This window comes from Podarcis vaucheri (assembly GCF_965113315.1).
Source record: "Podarcis vaucheri genome assembly, chromosome: 13".
In the NCBI taxonomy this organism is placed as follows: domain Eukaryota; kingdom Metazoa; phylum Chordata; class Lepidosauria; order Squamata; family Lacertidae; genus Podarcis; species Podarcis vaucheri.
Window position 1 is genome coordinate 13,121,802 of NC_138751.1, and position 18,354 is coordinate 13,140,155.

The 18,354-nt window shown below is 47.5% G+C and overlaps 2 protein-coding genes across 7 annotated transcripts; one reads left to right on the forward strand and one right to left on the reverse strand.

The window, feature by feature from the left end:
• Positions 1-1,191: 1,191 nt before the first annotated feature.
• NOP10 (NOP10 ribonucleoprotein) lies at positions 1,192-2,699 on the reverse strand. The gene is made up of 2 exons (XM_082195879.1): positions 2,538-2,699; positions 1,192-1,603 (listed from the first exon to the last, which is right to left on the reverse strand). The coding sequence occupies exons 1-2, from the start codon at positions 2,589-2,591 to the stop codon at positions 1,463-1,465; spliced, it is 195 nt and encodes a 64-aa protein (XP_082052005.1). The 5' UTR covers positions 2,592-2,699; the 3' UTR covers positions 1,192-1,462.
• NUTM1 (NUT midline carcinoma family member 1) lies at positions 1,502-16,677 on the forward strand. Of its 6 annotated transcripts, XM_082195740.1 has the most exons (8): positions 1,502-1,636; positions 3,657-3,785; positions 5,684-5,878; positions 8,718-8,846; positions 8,950-9,089; positions 10,401-10,690; positions 12,760-12,876; positions 14,069-16,677. In XM_082195740.1, the coding sequence occupies exons 3-8, from the start codon at positions 5,808-5,810 to the stop codon at positions 16,409-16,411; spliced, it is 3,090 nt and encodes a 1,029-aa protein (XP_082051866.1). In that variant the 5' UTR covers positions 1,502-1,636; positions 3,657-3,785; positions 5,684-5,807; the 3' UTR covers positions 16,412-16,677. The 6 variants fall into 6 exon arrangements, with proteins under 6 accessions (XP_082051866.1, XP_082051867.1, XP_082051868.1 ...); XM_082195741.1 differs by lacking the exons at positions 1,502-1,636; positions 3,657-3,785 and adding an exon at positions 4,805-4,827; XM_082195742.1 differs by lacking the exons at positions 1,502-1,636; positions 3,657-3,785 and adding an exon at positions 4,857-5,007.
• Positions 16,678-18,354: the final 1,677 nt, after the last annotated feature.

Sequence of the window (18,354 nt, forward strand, 5' to 3'; positions counted from 1 at the left end):
GATGTTGTCTTTCTTCTCTGTCAGGCAAATAAGCTTGTATTTGATCTTTCAAATTTGAGCCATCGCTTTCCTCCACAGAATACCAATGCTAATCAGTATCGGTTACATACTGCCTCCCAGAGGGAAGTGGAGAGCAACAACTTGCTTAAAAGCACTACCAAAAGAAAAGGAGACTAAGGAACAGAAGGCGTGAGAGAATACACACACAAAAACCCATCCATCTTGTTCTGGGGTTGCGTGCTTCATTTCTTCTGACTTCATTTGTGGAGGCAAAAAAGTCTGTCATGCACACATCTAGTCCATCCATCACCAACCTAACACCCTGAGGGTATTTTGGACTACAACTCCCATCAGCCTCAGGTAGCATATTGGAGCTGCAGGCCAAAAACGTCTGGATGGTGCCAGGTTGGCAAATATTGCCCTAATACAGGCATGCCCAAAGTCTGTTTTGGGGGCCTAATCTGATTTAATCCAGCCCCTGAAGCAGTATATGTCCTGGGGTAAAATCCTAAGAAAAAGCCCAGCAACTCCAATCCTAGAAAGCTCAAAAACTGTGGGGTAGTAAAATTGTAAAACAACCAACTTTGGTCAGCCCACACATGTTCTGGCCCTCTTTGAAAAAAGTTTGGGGGCACCCCTGCTCTAATATCCTATACTGAACTTCTGTGATGGATTTGAATTGTTTGTGAGACAGTATCAGTTTGCTCCTTCTCCAAGCAAACACAGCTAGTGAGTGTTGCCAGGACTGTAATCAAAGCAATGTTAATGAGAAACAAGACAGAGCTATTGGCGTGGTTCAGAGAACCCAGATGTTTGCAGAAGCACATTTTGTTTTAAACAAACTAAGGGGGTGGGGAATCTTCTCCAAAAGAGCCCAATGAGGAGCACTGGCTATAGAAAGGAGATTGGAAAAGTGGAAGAGGGAACAGAAAGAGGAGTGGAATGCCTTCCTAGGAGAGACCTTGAACATGATGAGTACTCCTCTTGGGACACTTGGAGCACTAGTTTCCCCACTTCTGAGATATACAAGTGCTTCTTCCCTTTTCAGATGAGAAGACCCCTCTGCTTTGTGATTCACTACACAACATGCCCCCCCCCCCAATATCAGATGCTTTGCTAGAACCAAATCATTCCAGGTTTCCTACTCAGACAACACCACCAGCATTCTTATGTTAAAGGAATAAAATGAAATATTTCATTTGCTTTATTTCCAGAATCAAGGGGGCAAGCAGGTGCAACTGAAGGAATTCAAGCTCATTTGAAGATTGCAGGAGTTTCCTCGCACATCATTAGTGGCTCTCTAGAAGTCCCGAGTGATAAAGTGGAATGAAGAAATGCACCCCTTTGCAAAATCTGGTACTTTTGTTTTCTGTGTCGACATCTTCGAGGCTGCTTTGGAGCTGGAAGCTGGTCTCATCTCCATGGGCTGCAGAGGCCCCTACCAGAACGGCTGGCAAGCAGTTTACACAACGAGCCGAGGCTGCTGGGTCATCAAGACTCCAAAGCGCTTCTTGATGGTGATCCTGTGTCGGGAATATTTGTCATCTGGAGAAAAGCGGGCAGGATGGGCTGAACATGTTGGCTGGCCAGTAGGATCCACCTTCTGCAAAGCAGGGAAGAGAAGGCACAGCAATTTGTGAGCATACAAAATCTTGGTTTTAAATATTTTATATGTGTGTGTGTGTGTGTGTGTGTGTGTGTGTGTAAACATTGTTAGCTGACATTAAGAACAACAACAATATCCCACCAATCTTGGCTTAAATGTGTATGTTAATATTGGCAGTCTATATGTGAGCAACTACAATCCTAGCAAGACCAAACCAGCCCTAAAAGCTACACATTTCCATCTTAAAATCACTTTTATTTTCTTCATGTCCAACCTTTCTTCCAAGGTACTGAAAAGGACATACATGCTTCTCCTCTTCCCAATCTGAGCCTCCCAACTCTCCCAGAGTGCCTTTCATGAAATCAAAACAAGGCATTTCCTACCCACGTGCTTATATTCTAAGAAACAAACAAGTTAATAAAAATACAATTTTTCATGATCGCGAGAACTCCCCCATGTCTCTTTTCTTAAGATTTCAACAGACCACTTAGACCTGTACTGTACAATCTTTTTCCTCCTACACCCCTCCCCAATCCATTCACGAGGACCAAAAACAAGTATTTAATTAACTTTGGGGGGGGGGAATACACAAACGAAAGCCATGCAATTACTACAATGTTAAATTATGACCTGAGTATCAAAGTAGCATGCAGATTTTGCACAGATAATTCCACATTTAAACCAATGACGATCTTTAAAAGAAACAATAGGGAAAGAAGATTAATTGCAGCCAGATATGGGTGGCTAGGGCAACCCAGCCATATAGGTGGGGTATAAATAATCAAATTATTAGTGTATTAGTATTAGATGGAGCATAACAAGAATTGATATGCATAGCATCTGGATTTGGGGGGCATCGGGAAGAAGAAAGGGACTAAGAATTTGGGGGGGGGGGCGGAGAGACAAAACGCCATTAATGTAAAATCCTTACCTTGAGAGTGTAGACCCTATTTCCTTGTTCATCGAGGTAGTACTGCAGAAACATTGCTGCGGGTTATGAAAGCGTTAGCACTATACCTGCAGACGGATTAAAAGAGCTTCTGCCGATATACACGCGCGTCCATACAACCCACGTGCGCATTAGCCCCACCCACTTCCTCTCCAGCAGGATGCCTTAATCTGCCAATGAAGGAGCTCGTAAAGAAACCGGGCATTCTGGGAGTTGTAGTCTTTCGGCTTCAGAATTCCCGATTCTCATACAGTACACTCCAGGAGTCATTGTTGGTTCAATGCATTCTGGGAATTGTAGTCTGCTCTAGCCACACACACTAGACTCAAATCTAGAATTATATTGTACAGTTGGAAGGGACTCCCGGGGTCATCTAGTCCAACCAGGAATCTCAGTGGAAGCAACCATGGCAGATGGCCATCTAACCTCTGTTTAAAAACCTCCGGGGAAGGAGAGCCCACATCCTCTCGAGGGAGACTGCTGCACTGTGAAACAGCTCATACTGTCATAAAGTTTTCTCCTCAGGTTTAGTTTGGGGTTCCTTCCTTGTCATTTGAATCCATTGGTTCCAGTCCTACCCTCCAGAGCAGGAGAAAACAAGCTTGCTCCATCTTCCATGTGCCAGCCCTTTAGATATTTGAAGATAGCTATCCTTTCTCCACTCAGTCTCCTCTTTTCCAGGTTAGACATACCCAGAGTTCCCTATTGAAAGTCTGCATCTTTCTCTACTGAAAGCACCTCTACAAATAATGTGTTGACCTGTACCTCTGTAGAAGGGGGTGGGCAGGTGGGTACACGTGCCTGGGGGGTAGGGGTGGGGCAGGTACCCAAAGGGCCCTGCCAGAGGCCTGCCGGACTTAACACTCTCATGCCAAAAAAGCTCTGTGCCTCCCAGCTGACTGGGGACTCCTGCCCAGGGCCTCAGACAAGCTCTGCATGGACTTCTTCAGGCTCAGGGCCACATTACCTTGTGGGCAGCCTCCCAGGGGCCGTATGCCATCAGTGGTCAGGGCACGAGTCAAAAGTGTGCAGAATAGTAAATGTAAGGTTTGCAAATTTAAAGTAGATTTATTTTTGTACCCTGTTCTATCCTCCCTCCAGGTATCGTCAGAGTTCAAGGACACATACCTGCCAGGTGAAATCACAAAGAGGGTGTTAAGCGAGGACAGGTGTGGCCTATTGAGACAAGGAGCGCCTCGGGAGCATTCATCCTGATCGGTTTGCAAGGAGGTTAGATCACGTTGCTTCAAGCAATTGCTGTTCCCAACCTTTCCTCTGCATTTCCCTGTCATGACAAACACCTCGAAGGGCCGAAAGGCAAGCTGAGTAGCCTGATTCTAAGTGGTCAAGAGGCAGGCACAGGATCCCAGCAGGAGAGGGCAAAGGAGGAGTTTCTGAAGTGCTGGGATCTTAGGGCCCATGTTGGGCAACAGATTCCTGCATTACAGGACGTTGGACTAGATGACCCTCGTCGTCACTTTCAACTCTACATTTCTTTGATTCAAACCAGATGTTAAGCATGCAGTACAAGCAGGAGCCCATGGATGGCCAAACAAAGTTTTACGTGCAGAGGAGAGGACAAGACATACAGATGGCTGTATGTCAATGGGGTTCTAATAAGCCTCAGAGCCAAGCCATATAGAATAGTTAAACCAAAGACTTAAGAGGGGAGATAAAACAGGAGGCGATAATTTAAGAAGGCCTATCAAGCTCTCATTGGGGGATTTCGAGCCTGGTGGCATCTGTTTGCTGGTGATACCTGCCTGGGCTTCTCTTTTACATCTTAGTCGCCAGGTGTGGCTGTGCAATTCTTGCATCGTTCCCTGGATGCAGTTCAGGGTAAATAACCTGAAACTGAATCCCAGCAAAATGGAAGTCCTATGGACAGGTAGTTCACATGTCTGGGAATGGGAAAGATCTTCCAGAACTGGACAAGGTTGCACTCCTTCAAAAGGAGAAGGTGTAGTCTGGGAGTACTCTTTCATCCATCTTTATTGCTGGAGGCACAAGAGGTCACAGTGTCTAGGAGGGCCTCCAGACCTAGATAAGGATAGCCTAGACAAGGATAGCCTTGTCATTGTGACTCATGTGTTGGTAATGTCAAGGCTGGACTGTGGTAACATGCTCTGTCTAAGGCTGCCCTGAAGGCTAATTCGGAAGTGCAGGATGCAGCATCTAGGTTGAAGAATGGGGCATCCTATAACACCGACTTTACTCCAGTCTTAAAGCAGCTGCACTGGCCAATAATAATATGCTGCTGAGCAGGTTTAAGGTGTTAGCATTGACTTAAGAAAATCCTCCCAAATGTTGGACCAGGCTGTTTGTCCACATTAGCCTACCCAATCACGAAGCTCATTAGGGGAGGGCCTCCTGGTTGTGCCGTAAACTGCAAATATTTTTTACTGGGGCAACCGGGAAGACAGCCTTTTCAGTTGTGACACCCACTCTATGGGTCAGTTCAAAGGGTTTGCTCTGGAAAGAACTTGGTTGGATACAATTCCTGGTTTGCAGAAAAAAAGCAGAAACACACACACACACACACACACACACACACACACACACACACTGCCCAGGTGAAACTTCTGTCAAATCATCACACCTGAGAGAGAATTCTTCTGGTCTCTTCCAACTCCCCAGTTCTATGATTCTCAGTACCTTCTCAAAACTTTTATTTCCTAAAGTTCCACAGGGGAAGCCATGGCAGTTAAACAGTTTCAAACTGGTCAAGATTTGTTGCTTGTTGCCCTCAAGTGGCATAACCCTGTGCTTGCATCTGCTGCCCGATGTCAGAGCAGACACAAAACAAGTCAACAGGCACCTCACAAACAACTACTGTATTGCTATTTTAATTTGGGCTGGATTTGGGCAGGTAGCACCTCTTGCATCATTTCTGGGGACGTGGGTTGGGAGAGGTGTGTATCTTTGGTGTGGACCAATGCTGGTCAGATTACCCCTGTCACTTTTTCATTTTCAAATGTCTCTAGGCAGAGGTAGGATGAGCAATTGATAATCAGGAAAAATCATGCCCAATCTTTGCAACAACAGCAACATTTTTATTTATAATAATAGGTTGGGTTGGAGAAGTGTTTTGCAGCATGGAGGCTGTCACCTGTTTGTTATCTCTGCAGATCCTGCTGTTGTTAAAGACCCAGGAGCGGGAGCCAATAGAAAGGTTGACAGCCCACCTTGGAGGTAATGCTGAGATCGAGTGGAACACCTGCTCCTTGTGGAATCCATTAACAGCCCTTGCACATGAGGATACTCAGGAAACAGTATGAAGATGAAATCAGACGTAGCATGCAGAATAGAGATCAGGCTTGCAGGTTAGAACTTTAACTTCCTCCCCCTTATTGGAACCCCCAAGGTGTCCAGGTTCTGGAATTGTTATCCTTCAACCTTCGCACCTAGAGTTGAGTCAACAATGATGGATCTTCTTGGAAACCAAATGGCATCTTTGTGAACTTCCCAGAAGGACCTGTATCCGATTCGTTTCCGTCAACGATCCCACAACAGGACTTCACGGAGCAAACACAGACAGGGCCCCAGTTCCTTTGAACAGCTCTCTTTGCTCCATATTCCTTCTCCCATAGGGCCATGGCCTCTCAGGCCCACACCCCGGGCCCTGCCCCACCTTCCTGCCCACCCAGTGCCCCCTCACTGCTCCTGCCCGCCTTCCCTGGGACGGCTCTCCTCGTGACCTCAGCCGATGCCCCGGGGAGCAAGCTGATCATCAAGTTAAAAAGAGAAGGCCCCATGATGGGGGGCGCCGAGGAAATACCCCGGACCCAGACTTTCTTTCTGACAGGGATGCCACTGGGCTGGGCCACCCAGCGTCGGGATGGGCCAGCAGGCCCCGGCATCCGCACAGTGTTGCTGGCCAAAGCTGGCGAGGAGCCAGGTGGTAGGAAACAGAGAGTGCCAGAGGTCATGCCATCTGCCCGAGCGCCCCCTCCCAGTGATGCCTCCTTTGCCTGTACCTCCAAGGGGGTTTATGAGAATTATCGGCGCTGGCAACGCTACAAGGCCTTGGCCAGGCGCCATTTCCCTGCCACGCCTGATGCCGAAGCTCTCGCCTGTTTTTTCATGTGAGGGTCTTGGTGGCAAGGATCATTTGGTTTGGGAGACAAGGGTGACCTAGAGTGGGGATAGTAAGCAGATAACAAACTGTGAGGATTGGCAGGGGGATTGGTCAGCCTTGGGTTACTATTGATTGTGACAGCAAAAGCATTGGTACTGAGATGTGGGATCCCACTGTTTTCTAAAGGCACTGAATCCAACAAACACAGAATGGTTGAAGTTAGAGGGAAGGCCTTGAGTCATGAGCAAAATGAGTTTGGTGGCAGAACTCTCCACTCAAAATAAGGATTTGGGAGTTCTGAATGTTTCTCTTTATGAACCCTGAAGCCCTGGTTGAAAACTGAACACTAATCCTAACTTTGCCAACCCAAGACCTCATGGCAATTCCCATTTTATACCTTGGGGAAATTGTTGAAGTGCGGTATCAACTCACACAGCCATCATCCTAAGGGCTGGTTTTTCTTGTTTATCAGCAGAATCAAGAAGGAACCCCCCACCTGACCACACTGCACTTGAATATGCATGCACATTCCCCTGTGAAAAATACATTTCAATTAGAGTAGACATGCAATCCAGGACCCGCAACCTGAAGTGGTACAATTAAAACCAGGGGGTGGGGTGAGGTAGCTTTAGCACTTAATTCTGCTCATTTCATAAGCTGAAAAGTATTGACAAATTGCAATCAGGGGTTGCTACAACTGCTCAAAGTTCCTCCGCGGCAGAAAGGGTCCTTTCCAAAGTATTCAAACCCATGTACAAGTGTAACAACAACAACAATCCTTGGCACCTAGTTGAAGGTCTCCTCCTCGTCTTCTTTTAACCACTAGGCTATACCACCTATACTGTCAAGGGAGGTTAAGGAGCTAAATTTGGGTTAGAGAAGGCTCCATAAATGTCATGATGGTCAAAGTTGTGGGTGGTTGTGGTGGTGAACGGCTATGAACTACACCCAAATGTGAAAGCACATTTAAAGCACATGGCTTCTCCCAAAGGAACTAGGGAACTGTAGTTTGTTAAGGGTGTGGGGCATTGTAGTACTGTGAGGGTTAAGCTACAGTTACCAGGATTCTTTGGAGAAAGTCATTGCTGGGAAGCAAAAGATATGGTAAATAAAAAGAAGAATTCACTGGATGCCTAGATCCAGGTTTGGAGAAATTTAAAACCACAAAAGTGTGGAAATATTGCTTTAAAATACAGTGGTACCTCGCAAGACGAATGCCTCGCAAGACAAAAAACTCGCTAGACGAAAGGTTTTTCCGTTTTCGATTTGCCTCGCAAGACGAATTTCACCTATGGGCTTGCTTCGCAAGACGAAAACGTCTCGCGACTTTGTTTCCTTTGTCTAAAAACAAAGACATGTTTTGTTTATAAAGTTAATTTATTTTCCCTTAAATTTTTGAACTGCTCTTTACAGTATGTGTGACTTTAAAGAGCAGTTAATAAACTGTTGTTGTACCAAATTTGGCTTTGTTTGGACTTTTTTTGACCATAGGAACGCATTAATTGATTTTCAATGCATTCCTATGGGAAACCGTGCTTCGCAAGACGAAAAATTCGCTAGACGACAAAAATTGCGGAACGAATTAATTTCGTCTTGCGGGGCACCACTGTATCCCCTTCTAAGTTGCTTCCAACATCCCCCTCTATCATAGAAAGAGACCACGTCTATGGTAAGTTTAAAAAAGTTTACTTATTCAAAGGTCAGATTCATGTGCTTTCCCATACAGCAGTAAGAAAACACAGGCTGTCAAACTTAGTTTCCAAAGTGGTGAATGATTCTAATTTATTTGCATAGAAACACAAAGATGGCTTGCTTGAGCCATGCGATCTGAGCTTCATAACCCTTCCCCAAGGTGAGGGGGAGTGACCTAGCTAAGCTTGACAGCATATCTTACTCTATGGTCTTAACCCCTTCATGAAAAGGACTTAAGCATGCTGGTTATATGAGGACGGTTATGCCACAGCCATGTGTGTTAAATGTGCTTTAGATTTTTGGTGTGGTTGTGACCATAGAGGCAAGGGTTGCTGTTCACATTTTAGAAGCTTTGCTCTCACTGATGTGACATCATCATCCTGCCCCCACAGCCCCGTCCTCCGCTCACTGGCACGCCTGCGTCCCGACATGACCCTGGAGGATGGGGTTCCTCGTGCCGTGCAAGAATGGGAGCACAGCAGTAACTTTGAGCGCATGATCTTCTACGAAATGGCAGAAAAGTAAGAGTTCCCCACCCACATATGGGCTTATGGGTGGCTAGAGGGTGAAGAGGGTCCCTTCATTTTGACTTCGCCCTCCCTCCTCTGCCCTTCCCTTTCTCAGGTTCATGGAGTTTGAAGCAGAAGAGGAACAGCAGATCCAGAAGATGAAGCTCTTGGCCAGTTGCTCTCAGTTCCAGGCCCCAGCTCCCAAACCCAACAAGCCACCTCCGTCCCCTGCCCCTGAGTCTGGGCAGCAGCAAGGTAGTGTCTTCCTCCCACAATCCTCTGCATTTTGAGCAAAACCCTTACCCATCTAGACCAACTGTTGGCCAACAGGGGTGGCTTCAAGGAACTAGTAGAGCAGTAGGAACTAGAAGGCAGAGAATTCAACGGCAGGTGGAGGCAGAACCAAAGACAGGCAGAGCCAGCCAATTCTAGTGTCTTCCTCCCCACTTCCTCCTCCCTGCTGAATTCTACAAGGGGCAACTCTAAGGCTAAGGAGAAGGAAGATGGCAGCTGGAGCCAGCCACTAGATTGATTGTAAGTCAGAAGGCAGGCAGGTGAGGGCTGGCTGAAGGCAGACAGAGGTTGGTGGGGCAGTGCCCCGTTTTGACCTAATGGATCAGCATCCAAGGCCAATAGGAAGAGGACCTGATGGGGAACTGGTATGCAAATGGCTAATGAGCTCCTTTTCTTTCCTCCCCAAAATAATGATAATTAATTTAATTATTTATAGCCCGCCCATCCCGCTGGGTTTACCCGGCCACTCTATATTGCTCCCCTGTCTGGCATGTTTTCACTCCAGGCAGCCAGTATGCCTTTGATCATAAAACCCCACATGGAATTGACTTCCTGGTTCGTTTTACACACCGTCTCCATGTGCTAATTCTTCCCTACGCCCGGGAGACTGTGTGGTGCTTATTTTAAAATTGCAACTCTGAGCCAATTTCTGCTACAAGAAAACCTGACTTTATGCAGATTTCAGTACATTTTATTTGCATATATATATATATATATGCATATGCCGATTTAAATACATTTAACTCTGTTTGCTGTGCAATTGATTCCGGTTCCCCTAGTTATGGGATGGAGCTATGCAGCAGCCCTGAGCCCACTTAAATTCTTGCTTATGCTCCTCTCCCCATGAGCCTTGCCTTCTGAGACACCGTCTGGCACTGCCAACATATTTTTGAGCACTTCCTCTTAGCAACAAGATACCGAGAGCAGGGGTCGCCAACCATTTTAGGCCTGTAAGGATATGCTGGGGGTACAATCTCCTCTCCCTATTCCAGACCTAGGCAGAGATCAGCTGCTGCAGGCCCTCTTGGCAGAGTGCTAGCTGTTCTCCCAGTTGCCAACCCAAAGGCAAAAAAGGGTGGGTGGGGAAAGCAGGGCCTGATGGCAGCCCATCTCCTCCCAAAAGTGGACTAAACTGGGACCCATCAGGAAATGGCTACCCTCCTTTTGAGCTACTGTGATAGGTCAGCAATGAGTTGCACACGCTATTCGAGTTCACCTAGCCCAGTGTCCTCATGTAGGATTGACTCCATGATCTCCCTGCTTCCCCCAAAGTCTACATCCCCAAGAAGTCAGCTTCCAAGAGCCGCCAGCCTCGGCGTCGCCAGCGGCGTCCGCCCAGCACTTCCACCCCAGGAGCGCCCAGGGAGATCCCTGCCGAGGCGGTGCATCAGTATGCTGAGATCATGGAAGGCCTGGACACGAGTTGGGAGGAGGAAGAGGACGAGAAGAAAGAACAAGGGGTGTGCAACAACCCCCAAGAGCAGGAAGAGGGGGCCTTCCCAGATCCTGCCCTGCTGCAGTATATCGATCAGTTATGTGATGATGAAGAATTTGTTTGTAAGGTAAACAACAGTGACATTTGCTTCATGGGAATGGAGCAAATGTAAATCTTGCAGCCCTTCTCTCAGCCCCTCTCCAGGCTGTTGAGTTTTTTTTGCATGTATACTCTGCAACAAGTCACTAATGCAATAATAGTGCATTAATGGCAAATTGATACAGGACCGCCCACACATCATTCTGATTTATTAGTTGTTCTGCAACCCTTCCCCAGTGTTACTGCATTATTGCTGTCTAGAGGGGCACCACTTGCACTGTAACGGAACGAAAGAAGGACAACAAGCAAACCGGAATATTTGTAAAATGAAAAAGTTACAGGGTTTCAGGACGGCCATGCACTGATAAAGGAGTATGTCCACCCAGAAACCTTTTTAAGTACAAACAACATTGATAGCGGAATCATGTATAAGTGCCTTGATACCGTCATGGGCACAATCAATCATGAATGCACAGGGACGCGGACTTATAAAAAATATTGGGGGGGCCCGGGAAAGCTCATGAATAATAAATAAGCTCATGAATATGCAAATAAAGTGGCGCCGCCTCCTCGTGAGCGAATAGGGGAGAGCGTGCTGCGCCTATTAATCAGCTCCAAAGGAAATTGGGTGGAGCTTTTGCTCGGGAGGAGGGCAGGAGGCATGCAGGCAGCCCGACCCTGTGCATTTTGGGCTGGGGGAGGGGCGGCGGTGGCGCTCTGCTGGAGGGGCGCCGGAGATTATTGGGGGGGCTGATCCCCCCCAAACGAATTTTTGAGGGGGCTCGGGCCCCCTCAAGCCCCATGGAGTCGGCACCTATGTGAATGCACCATAAGAAAGGACGCCTGGAGGAGGCCATAATATGATCATCATCAGGGTAAATCCTACTAGATGTTAAAAAGGTGGCAGCCAAACACACAACAAACACATGGTTAGCATCCAGCACCAACTTTGACTTTTGTGTCTTGTAGCTACAACAGCACAAGCCCAGCTTTAATGCACTACTGAGTGTTGCTAAGCAATTATGCAGCTTTGTATTTTACTCCTCCCTTTATTACTAATCTCTATCACAAACAGATATTTGTAGTCCTCCTCCAGCCTGCTGCCCCCTAGAGATTCTTGGACTGCAGCTCCTATCATCTCCAACCATTGGCCATGCTGTCGGAGGCTGATGGACGTTGGAGGGCACCAGGTTGGGGAAGGCTAGTCTCAATCCACACCCGTGCCTTGGACCACAGCACTCCATATGCTGAGTTTGTCTTCCTTATCCATTCATCAAGCCACTTCCTTTCCCTGCTTCATGTCTCCACCACCTGAACCTGACCTTAGCTCCACTAACCCTTCCCCTCTTAGAATTCAGTGGTCTCTACCCACCATTTTTTTGGTCTTACCCATCCATGGCAGGTTGGAAACTCCTCTGCTGACAAAGCCTCACTTCCCCAAAGCCTGCATCTTACTCCTCTCTCTGCCGAGTGATGGCAAGAGCCCATGGGGTCCCAGGCACACATAGAGGGTCTGTGTCCTTTTGGAGAATAGAAGACACAGTGGAGGCTGTTGTGCCTAAAGAAATATGATTTATTCACCTATATACGCCTCCAGTCTGTGTGGAGGGAGACCAGATCTTACTGCATAGACATTTCCATAGGCAGCAGTGCAGGGAACCTTCAGGGAACCTCTCTCCAAGATCGATCTCAGCCCCTTTCTCCCCTTCTTCTCATAAAACCCTTTGCCCTCCCCCAGAGTTACCCTGGCAGCCTCCCCAATATGTCTGTTCACACCTGGGGGGAAGAAGGTAATGGTCCTTTAGCTGTATCTCATCTCACAAGGTTGGTTTGCATAAGCCAGCCCAGGAATTCCCTGTCTGGCACAGCCCTGCAGTTTATGTTTTAATCCATTTCCCAATGAATCAAAATCCTAGCATTTCTTCATTCCTAGGTTTTAGGGGGATCTCTCCCCTAACCCAGATATTTAACAGTATTTTTAAATGAACGAGTTATTACATTATCTCTCGGGTGAGGATTGGGCATGCAGACTTTTGCTCCTTTTCAGCCAGGCTCAATACTACAAGCCATGATGCTTCCCCTTCCTCTCTCTGACAGGTTGAAGCTGTCATTCATCCACAGTTTATGGCTGACTTGCTGTCTCCAGAGAAAAGCCAGGATCCTTTAGATCTGATGGAAGAATTGGCAGAGGAGCTAAACTTAACACCCAACCAGGTAATGCATGGAATGAGAATGGGGTGGGAATCGGGACACGTGGGGAGTTTCAAGGCTGCAGCTTGAGCCTGCTCATGTGGCCAGTTCAGACCACGACAGCCGTGGTTATGTCAGCTTTGCCACTGTGCCTTCTAGCCACAGCAGCCTGTGGTTTGGAAGTCTTGTGCAGAGAGGTATGTGAAACATGTGGAAAAGACAAAGAGGCCTCGTTTCTTATTTCCATTTTAAAGCCGCTGTTTGGTCAGAGCGGCCATGGTGCAAATTGGAGGACTATCTCCTCCCCTTCACCACTGTCAAGACTGTCCCAACCATTTTGTATTGGTTACTACCCATACAACTGGAAACCGACCATAACACTGAATGGGGACATAGCATATTTCCCATCATGCATGGAATCCTATTTTTGCCACATCAGTGCCCATAAAGTGGCATTGGCAATGGCCTTTGAAAGGCCAGACCAGAACTGATTCCCTCCAAAATAGGCACATCCTATCTCATGAGGATGATGGTACTGTGCTCATCTGACTGGCCCAGCCACTTTGGGTGGCTTTCAACATATTTAGATCATAATTAAACATTTAAAAACTTCCCTATACAGTGGTGCCCCGCAAGACGAATGCCTCGCAAGACGGAAAACCCTCTAGACGAAAGGGTTTTCCGTTTTTGAGCTGCTTCGCAAGACGAATTTCCCTATGGGCTTGCTTCGCAAGACGAAAACGTCTTGCGAGTGTTCCGATTTTTTCCCACTTTCCCCCCCTTTCTCTAAGCCGCTAATAGCCTTTTAGCCGCTAAGCCTTTAATAGCCGCTAAACCGCTAATAGCGCTAATCCACTAAGCCGCTAATACGGTTGCTTCGCAAGACGAAAAAACCGCTAGACGAAGAGACTCGTGGAACGGATTATTTTCGTCTTGCGAGGCACCACTGTAAAGGGAATACGTCTTCTATTGGCCTTCAATGAAAATAGGGACATCGTAAGGAAAAGTGGGACCTTCTGGGGTCAAATCAGAAACCAGGATGGCTTCTGTAAATCCAGGACTGTCCCTGGAAAACAGGGACACTTGAAGGGTCCAAACCTGCACATGGCTGTGGAGGCACAGAATTATCCCACTACAGGGCTGGGCTGAGAGGCAGTACTGGCAAGACTTTCCCCATAGCTACTCTGAATTGATCCTTTTTCCTTTTTGTCTACAGCTGACAGAGAAGAGACTCCTGGCGCTGTCGGAAGAAGAAAGGGAGCCCTCTGTCTACCCTACATCCCATTCTGACTCCACCCCCTCGCAGTCTGAGGAAGAGGATGAGGTCAGTGGTAATGGAAAAGGAGAAGATGCATCATGCCATGCCCTGAAGAGGCCTTTGACCAGCAAAGTCATTAGAAGCAATCAGCCAGAATTGCCTATGCCAGCCACCAGTTCCCCACTGGCACATAATTCGCAGCAACGAGGCTTTCCACCAAAGGCAGAGAGTTCTCCTCCTCACAAATGTGGCACCCAGGACTCCCAGGAAGCAAACCTGCTACTCTCCTTGAAGAGCACAGTTGAAGAGGAAACCCAGAACTCACAGGGACGAGGCCAGGTTCAAAGTCATGGAAACTCTTCTCATAGCCAGTGGGCCACGCTGGAAGCTACTCCTGGTATAACAGGAAATGCCAGCATTATTGGGAACTTAACGTCCAAAGGGGACAACAAGGCCAAGCAAGGTATTGCAAGGCCCCATGCCTTGGAACATTCAAAGCAAGATGGCGGCCAAGAAGGAAAGGTCAAGCAGCATGCTACAGGGCAAGGCAGCCTTGCTGTCAAAGGACAGTTCCATAATGGGATGGAGTTGGTTTGGAATAATCTAGAACCACCCCACAACAAATGTGAAAAACAAGATGGTATCCAACGAGGGGAGGTCAAATGTCTAAAGAAGGCTCATGCTGTCTGGAAAATACAGGAAGATGATCCAAAAGGGACCGACCATGATCGTCAAGGCCTAAACAAAATGTTATTAGGAGATCGCATAGCAGCAGAAAGGACTCTTAGGATGACTTTGAATGGGCATGGGGGACAAAATGTTGACTCTGCAGAAAAGGCCAGAGGTCAACTCCAAGTTCAAAGTAATAGGGGGCCAAAGGAAATCTCCAGTAGAAGAGAACTTGACTGTGAAGGTAATGAGATGACATCTCACCCAGACAACCAGATAAAACAGGAACTCCTGCAGGCTGAATGTGAAAAGCTAAATGGCTGTCAAGGAGAAGTAGCCAAAAATCAACTCCAGTCCCAAGGCATTTATAGAGGGGCAAAACCTACCTCTAATGTAACTGTAACTCAGTTAGGAGGCATCAAGCCATTTGGGAAAAGCTCAGCAGCGCAAGACAGTCTAGCATTGAGCCCCTCTGGACATGGGAATAATCTCAATAGCCAAGAAGCACAGGTCAAATCTCAGAAGAAGCCAGAGGCTAACTGGAAGCAAATGACGATGACATCAGTAAAGGACAATGGCTTAGTCAAAAGTGTACAGTTGCCTGCAGATAATATATCATTAGAAAAACAACCAATTTCCACCAGAGAAGATGGCCAACAGTCCATTGACTCACCCGTGTTGGAAACAGATGAAGGAACTAGAAAGTCACATGTTGAACTCAGCCAGGGAAACAGACAGAAGTTGACTTTATCCAATTCTAGTCGGATAGGGTTGCTTGAAGAGCAGCCCACAGGCACAGATTCTGAGCATGTGCCATATTTCACCCTCTCGTTACTAGAGCCTCAATCTCCAAGTATCCAGAAGTGCCCTGAGATATTCCAGAAGTCTCAGTGGCCACTCACAGATCAGTGCAAAGTCACGCCTTGGGTGGAAAACCTTCCAGATGACAAGCAGAACCCAGAGCCCACGCCAAACCCTTCAAGCTACGTTGCCACAGTGGAAGCTGATGGAGGCAGCTGCAGCCCAGCTGGAGCTCACATTCCTGAGGCTGCCAGTTCTGGGAAAGGGAGAGCAGCGTTTCCACTACAACAAGGTGGAGGAAGCAGTGGAGGCAGCCATGGAAATGATGAGCCCAGTCAGAGAGCTGAGTCTAGCGATCTGCTCCCTTCTAAAGCCCACAGGGGGCTCATCAGTTCAGAGAGTAACGCAAAGAACTCGAGTAAGGGGGAAGGGGGAGATTTGCTTGAGAGAGTCACCGTGGCAAAAGGCCTGCTTCCAGAACTCCCCGGAGGAAGCGTGGAAGACATCCTTAAATATGGAGCTAAAGAAGACGAAGAGGAGGATGAGGAGCTATCTAGCTTCTCCTCCTTGCTTGCCTCCAAGCTCAGCCTCTCCCCTCACAGTGCCCTTGCGCCTCTCGCAAGGGAACAAGGGGACACCCTGTCCTCCTCATCCACGGATGCTGGGAAGCAAGGTGCTAAGACAAGGCATTCCACCAGGGCGCAGGTGCCCCAGAATTCCACCACCCTACCAAACAGGAGTCCAGAAGCCAACATAGCTGCTCAGCACAGTCACAAAAGAAAGAACAATGGCTCAGGTACACGGAGGAGCAAGCGCCTTCGCAACCAGTAGCAGCGCTCCTTTCTTTCAATGAAGGCTGACTCTAGCAAACCCTGGGAAAGTCTCTTAAAGTCCCCGTTCTGGCAGGTGCCACCTGTGCTGAGATTTCAGAGCCCCACCATTACTCAAAATATTACGGGTAACAGGGAAAAAGACTGCAGCGAAATACCTTGACCGAGTCACAATCTGCCTAGATATGCTTCCCGTGGGACTTGACAGAGACCCCCTCCCTGCATTTGTTCAAATTTCTTAGCAAATTAAAAGAGATATTGAATCCATCTTGCTTGGCTGCAAGCCTGGCTCTGAAAGCTCCACCTTAGAGACTACCAGCCTGCCTAATATCGAACTCATGTTATCCTGTGCCTATCTGTTTTGGAATTGAAAAGGAAGGCAGTGCTTGTTTCTGCATACCTGTGCAAACATATACATTTGGTTTAAAAATAAAAATAAAATAAAATTGGGGGGGGGGGTGTAATAAAACAGAAGAGTAACCCCAACCTGAGACAGGTGATTTCCACGCCTATAAAATTTTGAAATGGTCACTTTGGTTTAAAAACAACAGGGATAGGGATTTGCCTTCTTCAGCTGATAGCTGCTTCTTCTTTGGCAATCATTCGTAGCCAAGTAAGATTGTCTTCCATAAACACGGTTTTAACAATGAGTCCGTAAGTGACTGTGGAGGCCAATTCTGGGTCCACACGAGCATCCTGGAGGCGAGCATTAAGGTTGAGAAGGGAGGAAACATGAGCTTTTAAAAATTCCCCTATTTGAACTACACAGGCAGGCTTCAGGAAGCAAAGGGAAGAAAACATGATACTTCTGCCCTTTCTCACTGTCCTGAACCTCCTGGCTATATGACAGGTTCAGGGCTGGCAGCCAGTCCCAAATCTAACCCCTTGTGCTGTATAGCACAAGGGTGGGAAAGAAATAAAGATCCAGTTCTCTTCCCCGTCTCTGAATAATGCTACAATGCTCCAGTTTCAGGCTGGACAGAACTCTGGATAGAATCACTCTTGCTAAAAGGCTGGCGACACAGTTCAACCTTTTGCTCTCATCTTACAGCCAAGTTGAATGCAACCTTGGCACGTAACATGCATATCTAACTTGAGTTCAGCGGAGGCTGGTGGCCACTGGGGCTGGTAGTAGTAATAATAATAATAATAATAATAATAATAATAATAATAATAATAATAAATTTTATTTATATCCCGCCCTCCCCAGCCGAAGCTGGGCTCAGGGCGGCTAACAACAATCAAATGGTTCAACATTCTAAAACATTCATTATAAAATTAATTAAATCAAATTAAAATCAAATTAATGGCAACCATCAAGCAAAATTTTGTGCAGATTGCCAGAGGAGGGGGTCAGGCTGCGCCCTGACAAAAGGCCTGGTGGAACAGCTCTGTCTTGCAGGCCCTGCGGAAGGATGTCAGGTCCTGCAGGGCCCTAGTCTCTTGTGACAGAGCGTTCCACCAGATTGGAGCCGCGGCCGAAAAGGCCCTGGCTCTAGTTGAGGCCAGCCTAACCTCTCTGAGTAGGGCAGAAGGTAGGGCAGAAGGTAAGGAGACCCACAGGAGGTGGAACCAAACCCACTGACAGGGCATAGCCGACTAATTCTAATCTTGTCCCCATCCTCCCTATTGATTTCTACAGAGGCAACACCAAGCCTACAGCAGTAGCAGGCAGCAGGGTGGGATGTCACTGCTCACCAACGCTGCTTACTGGGATGTAAAGGAGGGCAGAAGGTTGGGGAGGTTGGTGCGGTGCAAACGTGCCAGCAGGAACCCAAGATTGGTTCTGCCAGCGTGTTTGCGCAGCGCTGTGTTTGCTAGTGCTGCCGTGCTGCCCTTCCTTCTCCTAGCATGCAGTAGTGCAGAGATCAGGTGAGCAGTGATAGTGTCCCATTATGCCAGCTGCTGGACAATGGTTGAGGCAATGACTGGCAGTGCCAACCC

Bases quoted from the DNA above. Each gene is read 5' to 3' on its own strand.
- NOP10 (XM_082195879.1), bottom strand. From the start codon at position 2,591: ATGTTTCTGCAGTACTACCTCGATGAACAAGGAAATAGGGTCTACACT. The intron at 1,604-2,537 runs GTAAGGATTTTA...CCTGCTTTGCAG, and splicing joins ATAGGGTCTACACTCTCAAG to AAGGTGGATCCTACTGGCCA.
- NUTM1 (XM_082195739.1), top strand. From the start codon at position 6,150: ATGGCCTCTCAGGCCCACACCCCGGGCCCTGCCCCACCTTCCTGCCCA. The intron at 8,847-8,949 runs GTAAGAGTTCCC...TCCCTTTCTCAG, and splicing joins TTCTACGAAATGGCAGAAAA to GTTCATGGAGTTTGAAGCAG. The intron at 10,691-12,759 runs GTAAACAACAGT...TCTCTCTGACAG, and splicing joins ATGAAGAATTTGTTTGTAAG to GTTGAAGCTGTCATTCATCC.